The sequence below is a fragment of the Acanthochromis polyacanthus genome, chromosome 6 (assembly GCF_021347895.1).
Source record: "Acanthochromis polyacanthus isolate Apoly-LR-REF ecotype Palm Island chromosome 6, KAUST_Apoly_ChrSc, whole genome shotgun sequence".
Lineage (NCBI taxonomy): Eukaryota > Metazoa > Chordata > Actinopteri > Pomacentridae > Acanthochromis > Acanthochromis polyacanthus.
The window spans coordinates 25,489,892-25,502,077 of record NC_067118.1 but is presented as its reverse complement, the minus strand read 5'-3'; the positions used below and the strand labels follow the sequence as shown (position 1 = coordinate 25,502,077).

The window sequence follows — 12,186 nt, the reverse complement described above, 5'->3', positions numbered from 1 at the left end:
ACACTGTCTATTGTACTGATATTACGCCTCCCATTGTGGTTCATAAAACTGAGACTGAAATGAAGATCATATCAGCTGAAAGACGCTTCCCATTGTTAAAGAGTGCAAAGGTCCAGTGAGGTAGAAGGTACCAGTAGGCCAATCACAGCTTAGACAGTATAACAAGCTATAAGTAGGGCTGCAGTAAGAGTGGCACTTTGCATATAAAGAGCTTGGAGTATTTCTGTAGCCCTTTCAGAAAGAAAAAGCAGAACTATGAAGCTTAAACTAAGCAATGTTTGTCTGCTCCAATGTAAAGCTGCAATTTTTAGTTTGTTGAACTAACTATTCTACAACCTGCTGTAGCAACCAAGTTTTACATTCAAGGCCAAAAAAGTGCATCAATAACTACTACATTTGTTTGTGAGGTTACCACTTGCATTAAAAAAATTAAAATGATCAGATCAGCCGGCAACAATTACTTCACCCATCACAATTGATGGTTGCAGACATGAAATTGGATGCATGCTATTGAATACCTTCTGTCAAAGACTAGGGACCCATTGTTTTAGAAATTACTGCATATTTCCAACAGCAAATCTTTCATCTCAGTATAATTGAAAACTGCATATGTGCAGTGCAAGAACAGAAAGCTCAATGAGGCGTAGCAACGGCAACTAAGGGTAGCAAAGCCCAATCAGTTCAATTGAATCAATTACCAGGATGTATGCATCTAGTTTGATTTTATTTAATATTAATTTATATTAAAATATAACTGTATAACAATCTATTATGTTTATTTTGTCCCTTGCAATTCCAGGAAAGAGTTGCATTTTTCAGAAGCGTAATAATGGATTCAAGTTTTAGGCTTCATTTATACAGCTTGAGATCAGGTCAAAGTGAGTGAGTAATGTTCACTTTTCATTAAAAATACATCACATGTGTGTTTGCGTGTGTGAATCAAAGACTTTTTTCCATTACAGCACAGTTTGGCTCGTGGCAGGGAGCATGCATCTTCAAAAGCAGCAAACCTGGAAGGAAAATATTTCCAACCAAGCAGTTCAACTCAGCTGAAACACACTGTGATGGAAACTCAAATGTCACATTCTAGCTGAGAGAGAAGAAATAAAAACAACAAGGGCTTGTACTTTGGCATAATTAGGTCCAGGGGAATTCATTAATCTTTAGTTCTAGCATGTTACTTGCCAACTTATTAAAAACTTATGAAACCTTCTGTACAGCTTTGCAACTACACTCTGTGACCAGCTGACAAGCACTCCAACTGAAGTAGATCATGCTGTGCAAGAAATAAAAACTTGTGAAAAGTGCCTCTGTGTCTGAACTGCAGGATATAAACGCTCAAGATGCAGGAGAGATGTTTAAATAAGAGTTCTGCTTGTCGGGATATGAATCGCGAAGAAGTACAATGATTAAGGATTACGGGGTTTTTCAAAAATAAATATACTTCAGAGACAAAATGGATTCAAATCGAAAAAAAGCAGGCTATGGAGGTTGAAACAACAACTCCATTGGGTTATTTCTTTGAGCATATATAGAGCAGGACATCTGAACGGTGCACAGGAAAGCCTGAATAAACTTTGCTTCAGGGGAAGTGGGGTCCTCTTGTCCTGTAGATAATTCCAGGTTTCATTTCCTGAACAGGATGATGACTCAGCAAGGGACAAAAGTTTCAGACTATCACAAGCCACTGCACCAAAACAATAGATTGCTGGCAATCTCTTAACCACAAAGCCATTTGCTTTTGGAAAGGCTCTGAAGATATCTCATCTTGGAGCAAATCACTTGTCCAAATTGCTATCCTTGTTCCTGGAGGACTTGGTGGTCAGACAGTCATTTGTCTACAGCAAATATGATTACAGATGCTGGTTCACCGCTGCAAGGTGGACAGAATCAGAGGCTTGAAGAACGGCAAAAGCTTCTAGTGAGGGAACAGAAAAGGGGGACGGATGTGAGGTGAAAACAACGGACAGAGAAAATTCCTCTGAGAACCAGTGCTACTCCCTGTGTATATATCAAAGCGAAAGAGTTGTTATGTCTCGTGGGACAGCAGCTGACATGATAACACAGACCAGACTGGTGCAGCTCTCCTCCTGTGTCTCCTGGGGCCTCTGCAGTCTCACTGGAGGGTGCAGTCATGACCCAGCATACAGGAACCCAACTATTCTGTAAACCAGAAGCAATCTGGCACATACTTAAAGGTCCCATATTATGCTATTTTTCAGTCACGTCATATAGGTCTCAGAAGCCCAAAAACATAGTATTTAAGTTTGTTCGCCCCAAAATCATCCTTTGTTCGGAGTTTCAGCGGTCGAAAAATTCACTCTCACCAGCTCTCCTCAGAACAGGATGTTTGTGGGCCTGCTTCCAGGTATGCAAATGAACGCATCTGTCCGGGCCCACTCCCCCTCCCCTCTCTGGGAGAGGACGCGCTCAGTGCTACATTGGTGTCAGAAGTGGGATGGCGCTCGCCCGACTGCAGATGGAGGAAGAACTGAGGGAGCTCCAACAAGCTGTCACCGAGGGACTGAGCCGCCTCTTGGGAGCAAACCCAAGAGGAAAAGAGCCGGCCAGCGGAGAGCTCGCTCCGACAGCTCCACCACACCAAGAACCCGCCGCCCCTTGATGAAACGGTGGGCCACCACAGGCAGCAGCCGCTAGCAGGAGAGATGCTTCGGCCACCGGCCGCCGGAGCATCTCCCCAGCTGCCGGAGCATTTCCCCAGCCACCGGCAGCCAGCCAGGGGGTTCTGGAGTGGCGGTTCCCTCACAGCGCCACTCTTCTCTTGTTTCCCGGAGCTCGGCTTCTCGGTGCGGGCGCCGGGCAATCTCGTGCGAAGTGACTAGGCTCATGGCACCGGTAGCAGCCGTCTGGAGAGCGGTGGCGACGTAGGCGGCTCGGTCTCTCGCTCCTCTTCTTCCCCGGGCCCGCACTCAGCCATCCTGATGTGTGGCTTGAACGCGGAAGTCGTGGGCGTCCGGGACGTGAGCACGCATTCCGCTCTCTCGGCTTCTCGTAGTGCCTCACTGAGCGTTTGCTGTCTGCACAGCAGCGGTGGCAGTGGTGCCAGGCGGCTCCCCACTCTCAGCTGGTGCTGGCCGGCGGCTGGGGAGATGCTCCGGCAGCTGGGAGATGCGCAGTCAGGGGGGAGGAGTTAAATCCGCTTATGAATGTCATAAGCGGACCCAAATCAAAATCGGACGTTTGAGCAGGCATTTTCACAAAATGTGGTGTAGCAAGGCAGGGAGGAAACAGACAGTTTTCAAATTCGAACCTCATAATGAGGCTACTGCAACACACACTACTATAAGAACACTTTCACAAAGTGAGGTTTGCATAATATGTCCCCTTTAAATAGTGGCTTCAAAGGCTGACGTATCGCATCCTGTGTGCAAAAGGTATTTGGAGCTCTTTATTCACTGACTGACCATCACTAAGGCTGATCACCCTTAGTTACTGCTGCTTGGACATCGTTGCACAGCACATATGCAGTACATGATGGAGGGTGGGTAATAACAGAAAAGATTCTCATTATGGATGTAAATGATTAAATGTTAAATTATTATAATATAACCCATAAAAAAAACATTAGCCAGTAAGGCAGATGACAAGGGGCATGCATGGCAGAAAATGTTCTGTGCATTAACTGTAGCACATGGTTGCACCATCAGGTGACCTTCATACTGTCAGTGAAGAAGACTGCAGACTGTCTGTGTTTAATACTGTTTAACTTAAAGAGGTGGTCACAGGCAGCTCTGTGTTGACAAGCACAAATCATTGTGGGGTTTACGTAGCAATGGGCACCATGACAAAGATCTTTGTGGGGGTTAATGGTCTTCAGCTTGAACTCATGTTTTCAAGACAAGCGAGTTTGTTTGGACGGCATTTCTTAATTGAAGTGACTAAAAATAAGGGCTGTATTTGTGGTGATGTCACCTGTTCATGTTGAAAAATAGTCTCCCAATAATCGGTTAAAAAAATAATTTTGACCTTGCATTTCTAATTCTGAAGTTACGCATGTCAGACTCAAGATCGCTACTCCCATTCATTACTGCTGTGGCTTTTCATCCATTACTGAGCACTCCAGTTGTCTTAGTCAATAAACACTAATGAAACTTAGTAGGAAGATAAACAGTGGCAACTTTTCTTCTAGTCGTAGTATCTCACAAGCAAATTGCTTGCAAAAACACCATTAATGGCTTTTCTATCAAGTAATTTGAATAAAGTGTAATTACGCCTATCACAATTATGACATTATCATCTAGTTGCAGCTATTTGAGCTGACTGTGATCCTTTTGCACAGACATTACAATTACTTCTCTTCACTTTTATGAGAACAGCTGGAGGAAACAAACAGAAATATTTCAATTACTATTGCCACATTGTTTTCCAATGTTTGCACCCATTTCTTCTGCTATGGTTTAATGACACTAAGTGTTTATCTTGAGGCGCTTAACTTGTAATATTCAATCAACTTTCAGTGAGCATTTACTTATTAGCATCATGGATTTAGTTGCAAAGCCAACCCCCAAAGCACTGCTGTGGAAACATTTTGGTTTTAAGCTACAAGAAACAGGAACATCAAATAACTTGGAGAAAACAATTAACCTGACGTACAGCAAAAAGGTGGCTTTCAAAAGCACTAATAATGCTAATCTAAAACTAATGAAGGTATAAAATTACCAGAAAACAGAAAAAACGTTAATCAATTATTTGTATTAAGATGACTCATCAACTAAAATTTCATGATCGTGACAGCCATAAATAAAACAAGTGTTTCAAGTTGGACGTGTGAGGGTTAAATTACGAAGCTTGTTCCTTATAGCACAATAACTACATCAGCGTTTCAGCACACTGCCTTAAACTTGACATCCATGCAATATCCAGATTTGCATGCATTTGCCCACACAGCATTTATAGGGGCAGGTCAGATATATCAAAGGAAGATGTTAAAATTAACATTATATACAAGCGAGAAATTAATATCGGTAATAGGCTGTGTCTGAAACAATCAGCTTCTACACTCAATCACGATTCCCTGTAATGGTGAGCAGTAAAGCGGCACTCATTTATCATCATTTTGTGCTATCACCACCAGCTGTTGAGTTCCACAAGAGTCATTTTACCATTATGTTGCACTGTCCTATCTGTCTAAAAAGTGCTTTGTTCATTCCATTGTAGACTCGGAGGCAATATATACTGGAGACATTTAAGAACTAAGAATCCATACACTCAAAAAAATGGCAGGCAGTAAATGTAGTGCGTAGTAAATAAGGAGTAATTTTAAAGATAAACATAATTTACAGTGATAATCACTGGATAATTAGTATGGGTACCAAACATGTATAATCTGATTATTGTTTTCTTCTGAGCATTTGACTACTTGGCTAATATACTTGACTGGTAAACAATACTTTCCCTTTAATGTTTTGGTCTAATGGCAGAGTATGTGGGAAACACTAAACACATGTTGGTATCTGAAGCAAGAAAACAGCTGAATTGATGTCTAGTTCTCACAATCTTCAGATTTGCTGTAGTTCAGAAAAAAATGAAAAGAGAAGCCTACTCGAGTTTATTTCTCCGATTTTCATAATGTACAAATCCTTTAATTTGTGAGTCATCGGCTAATTAGGCTTCTCTAGAGCAGCAAGTTTCTGGTACTGCCAGTGAACAGACTCCTGAATTAAATAAAAATGAGCTGAGAGGGGGTAGCCGCTGTTTGCTCTGCATTTACCTTTCATTCATTTCAGTCGTTCACACCCTGAAGGCAGCAAAATTCCACTCGTCGACCTCCCTCTGTGAACATTAAGGGTTTAACAGCAGCCTGGGTGAATTTGCATCTTCTTACAATAAAGTCTTACAAAGGTGGAAGCCTTTTTGTTTCACAGGTAGAGACTTGCTGCCCAGTGAGAGGAAGTGGAGGCAGGGCGCTACAAGTCTGTGCTCAGGGAGAAATCATCAGCGCTGATAAGACACCAGGGTGGGATTTTTTATTTTTTTTTATAAGCACTTCAGGGGATGTCAGGGTCAGAGCCGGTTTTAAAAGACAATGGGGAAGAAAAAGGAATGATAACAATCCTTCAGCTTGCTTAAGTACCCCAGAAAAATCTATTCTGTTCACCACACACAAAAACACAGTCGGTGAAAAGGGCAGCGACCCCCATCAGTGTAGCTGTATAAGTTGGGAGGGACCATACAAGACAATGCAGCAGCTCCTTTTAAGCAAAAAGCAGAAGCGAATTCACATCAATGCCTCTGGTAAAGACAATGGCAGATTCAATAGGGCACAGACAACTATGGAGCACCTTCAAAGAGAAAGTGCAATACAGTAAACTTAGCATTTCAATGAATCTCTAATAGGTGCAAGCCTGGGCACAGCCTGGGAAAAAGCCCATGAAAAGATTGAAGTAGATTGTTTAAGATGGGTGAAATCGGTCAGAGTTGCCACCAGTCTATTACAAGCCTTTTGTTCTTCTTATCAAGCTGAGTGACTCTTGTTAGATTTAAAGCTCACTAGTTCCACAGGAGCAGAATGACAATTGGCATTAAAGCACATCAATTTACAGACCTGCTTGTGCAATAAAAATGAATGAACACCAGGTATTAACCAATCTGACTCTGCTTCTGATCTAAAAAACAAAACCATTAATATTCCAATCCGCATCCAAGAGGCCATGACTGAGAAAAGGGGGGAAAAAAATTACACACTTGGAATTTACTTCCCTCAAATACTTTCTGACCATTACCCGGTTTTTATTGCTTGTGGTGGCAAGACTGCGTCCTGAAGACATCTTGCGACCTCACCATGAACTCTGCTGGGTTTATTGCACCTGTAGCTCCATAACACAGGAATGAAAAGTGATATATACTTCAAGTATGCTTCGCTGAAAAAAATGAAAAGGCATGCGCATTGGTATTTCACCATTTAACTCACATCAGCATGCTATTTCATTGATTCTGGTGAGGAAATCCTTAACAACTGGTTGCACTGCAAAGAGTTCAGACTACAGGGTTCTCTAAAACAGAATCCAAAAAGTGGCAGGAGTTTTGCTTATGGGTACTTCAGTTAGCCATTCATTTGGACAAATTTGGCCCTGTCCAAGAGATAGATCCCTACTTTAACCACTGTGTGTTACTGAAGGAAATACAATGAAAATATGTCAATTGTTTAGAGATGTGTTGAACACACTTTTTTACCTAAGCAAAAATAAAATGAGAGGTTTGCTTATTGTGCACTACCACCGATAAAGGAATAATAAAAACTTGCATTGTATTCCACAGAAGGCTTTAAAGATTTAATCACCGAATGGCCTGATAGATGCTTCACACCAGTTTGAGGATGATTGGAACAAAAGCCATCCGGACACGGGCGCTTCAGAAAACCTAAATGTGTAAAGAGGTGTGAATGGAAAGAGTGGGACTCCAGTTACAACAGGCGGTACTCAGAGTATGTGTGCTCATGTCAGCACATGCACAGAGTTGCTGCTGTACCAGCTGAGGTGCAGCTGTGTTTGGAGTCGGCTCTTCTGTCCGACATGGACGCGACGTCGGGCATGAAAGCACAGCGCTACCGCAAACGTGAAGCACAAAGCACTGCGAAAAAAAAAACATCAGTGTGCATGTGTCTGTGTGAAGGTGTGTCTCAGAGAGAGGGTGGCGTGCAAAACCTAAATATATCTTACACATCTTCAAGGCTTTGAAGCATCTCTGCAGCCTCAACTCCGAATTCCTACTGCAGGGCACGGATCACAAGCAACTGTGAGGTTGGGAGAAATTATGCTTCTTTTAAAAAGATCATGAATTTATTAGTTTCTAATAAAAATACTATAATACTAACACATGGCTGGGGATTCATAAAGGAACATACTAATATGTGGTATATTTTAGCTCTCCTTAACAAATAAATGCATATATAGTGTTGTCAAGATGTCCTTGGTGTGACAGTTTATTTTCAGTAACATAAAAAATGATCATCTAAAAGATAGCAAAATTAGATAACACCAGTGGATGATTAGTATTTAAATCTGTCTGTTTGGCCTCTACCAAGCTATGAACTGAATCAAAACCGACCAAAGGTTTACTTCTCTGTAGGGAGGCAACGCAGCACAAACTAATTAGGGATATTACCCACATCTGCATCCAATGGAACAGTGGAGAAAACACAACAAAATAAAGGAAATAATCAGAAAACGCTGGTCTTGTTTATTCACCACATCACAGCTTTTCTTGGAGTACCAGACTTTTTCAAGTGAGTGCAATCCACAAAGGCATGCAAAACACTCAATAAGTGAAGTCGAACAGCAAGATGACTCAAACCACATCAGCACAGCGTGTCTGAACGTACAGACAAAAGCAAAGAAGTTTAGAAAACTGTCTAACTGCAGCTAATCATGAGGAGCCCTACTGAGCTATGAAGCAGAGTCAGGTTCAGAGTCCTCACCTCTCTGACCCCTATACCGGCCCAAGTCACACCTCACTAGAGTCAACAAATGCCAGCGAGCCGGCCTGCGCTCCATATGTGCCAACGTGCTTGAGGAGGGGGCGAGCCAATTCAGTGCAGCATTGTCCCATCAGCCAAGATGGCCTCTCTCCTGGGGCTATAATTCAACAATGCCATGTTTACTGAACCCAGTCTTCAAGCAATTATGTGAATGGGTCTTGGGGAGGAGAGGCAGACCTTGTCTACTGTTCAAACTTTGGAGTGGAGTTCATGTTTGCACTGCTGTGCTTTGCAACTCTATAGAGTCGATGAGGACTCTATTGAGTTGTTGGAATTAAATAGCAGGTAGCTAGATCTAAAATAAAGTGCTGCACAGAGAGACCAACCACCTTGTCAGCACAGAGGAACTAAATCATCAGATCAAACTGTCGCTGCAGAAAATTTAGCAGAGGGATGAAGGGGTTGAGTTACACGCGGCGGAGAAAGGGAACAATTCGCGCCAATGACACACTGACTATATAGTCATAGGAATCCAAGCCGCCCTTCCCCCTAAACCCCAATGAAGTCAAGGGACACTTGTGACTGTCTATACTGGGAGAAATCGCAGTGCCAAAATTGTCAGCAGTAGTGCTCATGGTTGGTCTGATGTCATACACCAGAAAACAAAGTGTCCTCTTTGCCTTGTATATGGTTTACTGGGATAAGAAGCAAAGACAGCAGGCCTTATCAAGTCATTTTCACCTTAAACACTGAAAAACGGATTTGCCGGTTACCATCATTAGTTTTTAATTGAACATGCAGCTGTAAACATGCTTGGCCTCCACACACTAGTGCTGCTGGTGGTGCACAGTAGGATACAGGCACTCTTTATGGTTGGAGACTCCTACCCATAGAGACTTTTTATTGACTTTGATTGTTTGAGTCGATGCACATGACCCTGACATTCCAGCAGTGAAGACGGAGGGCCCCGTAGTAACACCAGTACGTGTGCCTAATTGAATCAAAAGACAGTCAGCCTGTTGTAGTTCAAAGTCATAATGTAGGAAACAGATGCTTGTGGTTCCAGATAATTCAATTATGCTGGTATTGTTAGCCTAGCAGTCAGTCAACGCTGTGGTAAAATAGTAGAGGCCAACTCCTGTTACCATCCAGTGTCAGCACACAACAGATGATAGCCCTCTGGGGACTGGAAAGCTTCTGTGGATCGATGATATCGAAGATGCAGAACTTGTGTTGACTTTGAAGACGCAAGTAATAGATGCTCTGCCTCGGCTTTGTGCCGTGACACAATGTGATAGATCATTTCATTCACAGGAGAAGCTCAGTGCTCAATAGCTTGTCACCGCTGGATGTTAAATATACCTTAAAGTCATACAAATTTTAACACTATAGCTTTTCAAACGTCAGGCATATCAATGCCCGTACACTCTAGACCCAGCGTGGGAGAGATTTATGTCCACTGCCCACCGCAACTACGTCCCATCATTCAAAAAGGCTTTGCTTCAGATCAAATCAACACCGCGGTGTCACAGATATCTCAACCATGACAGCTCTGTTTATTGGAGGGCATAAAGGTGAGAGACCAGACGGGATTTGCAAACGGTGGGGGCAGTCTATTCTCAGCAGCAGTCATCCTCTCTATATGATTCATACCACAGATATAGAAGAGGGAAGACAACGTATTTCTTGGACTGCAAAATCAGTAATTACTCTAGGATAAATACTCGATGAGGCATGAGCAGCATGCCAGAGGTGAAAAAAAAATCATCTACTAATTGATTAGTGAGTCCACAGAATAATCATTAAAGTTATTTATCAAGCAGAAAGGCCAAACAGTCTCGGTTTCAACTTCTCCTATGTGGGGAATTGGAACTTTTCTTTATTGTGGGTTGAATATACGATGGATTTGGGCTTCTGGTTGAACAAAACAAGTAATAGCAAGACATAATATGGTACCTCAGTAACTTTGGCAATCCAGTGAATAATTACTGGATGAATGAAAAACATCCCAAGGTGGAATTTTAAAGTAATTCCCAATACGATGCATTCTCTCACATGTAGTAGATCATGGATCAAAGAGAATGGTATTAACTAGCTAGTATAATAAAAAGTATTTCAAGCCTGCAGGTTTTTTTTTTCTCTAGAATGAACCCCCACTTGGTTCCTGGTTTTCCAGGACTGGCTCACTGAGAGGTCTTACAAAATGAAGCAGCATGAGGACACAAAGGCTTTTCTTTTTCAGACATTTTGATCATAAAGTCAAAACCTGCATGCATTTGGTTGATTCCTCGGGCATTGAAGGCAATGCAAAGTATAAGCTGACAAACTTTGAGAAGGTTTGGGAGTTGAGGACTCTAGGGAGACTATGAATAGCTTCCAGTTTCTATGGACAAACTTAGCCCGGCTTCACTCAACAGGAGGTTCTAGTTTGTCATATTACTTCCAAAAGCATCTTTACTGTACATGCTGATATGCGGACTGGAATCTGTAACACAGTCCACCTGCAGAGACAGATCACACCATTTACTCAACATAAATAGTAACAGCAACACATTCTGCCTTTAATAGGACATAAATGCACTGATTTTTAACTTTGACTTGACAATTGGGGAGGATTACTGGCTTTTATGGGGGTGAGTGGAACGTAAAGTCCTCCAGTGTGGGGTTTAAGAGTGAAAACAAGTAGTAAAGAGAAAGTTTGAGGTGACTTACAGTAACCAGCTGGCATGTGAGTAACAAGGAGAGGATAAGTCCACAGGTCGCTGTGGTCATAGTGCCCATTTTCCACCAACACAGCACAGGCTGCGATTGCTGGGGAAAAAAGGAAGAAAAAAACCCGAGGTCCCTCACTCCTCCTGGCCACCGGAGCGGTGCACCTCTTCCCGACTTTTCTTCTCTGTGAAGAAACCCGACTGCTCCTCTGCGTCCCGCACCCGGTGGGACTTCATCCACAGGTAACACGGATCCCTTTACGCACTTGTGTTTGTCTCAGTCGGAACGCACAAATCTCGAGTCCAAAGGAGGGCTCCAAACTTGCTTCTCCTTCTCCTCCCGTTGCGCTCCGAAACTTGGGACTTGTTGTAGGCTGAATGCTGTGTTGCAAAGTCACTGGGAAGTCCTGTGCAGAGAGAGGGAGCACTGCCGAAAAAGTAAAAGGCGGAATGGAATTCAGGGAGTGCTGAAAGAGAAGACAGCTAATCCCAGCGTCGGGAGACGCCACCTAGTAGAGCCATGCTAACAGTGTGCAGGACCACACTCCCCTCACATGGGTCCAGTCTGCACTAAATATGTGTGGTGCTTTGGAAATGTTTTACATTAGCAAAAGCAGCAATAGCACACTGTTAAAATCCCGAATTCTGGATTTACTTGAGTTATAGTGCAGCTATAGGAAACAGAACTGGAACAATGGTCCATTAATGAAATTTATTTGCATCGCTGGAGTGTTTTGTTTTTTTTTTGTTCTGATAGATTATGATGGAACTGATTTGCTAAACTGTAAAGCGATTTTTAAACATGTTTAAACTGTATTTTGGGGAGAGAATGTATTGTTACAGATGATTGTGTTTACTAATAAATTGGAAAAATACTTTTTTTATTTTTGTTAATTGTGAAAAATATTCCTGATCTGTATGTAATAACATATCCAAAATGTGTATTTTTACAAATAGCAATTCTTTTTTATGATGTGTGACTGTATAATTAAACTATTTTTACTGCATTTAAATCAGCAGAAAATCTAATTATTCTCG

At 42.2% G+C, this 12,186-nt stretch overlaps 1 protein-coding gene across 1 annotated transcript in view; it reads right to left on the bottom strand.

Moving 5' to 3' along the window:
- The window catches only part of hspg2 (heparan sulfate proteoglycan 2), a 111,376-nt gene extending 99,443 nt beyond the window's left edge, over positions 1 to 11,933 (bottom strand). Inside the window, exon 1 of the mRNA XM_051949738.1 lies at positions 11,150 to 11,933. Coding sequence (XP_051805698.1) covers positions 11,150 to 11,218 — 69 coding nt within the window. The 5' untranslated portion in view covers positions 11,219 to 11,933. The remainder of the gene's footprint in view (positions 1 to 11,149) is intronic.
- Between the last annotated feature and the right edge of the window lie 253 nt (positions 11,934 to 12,186).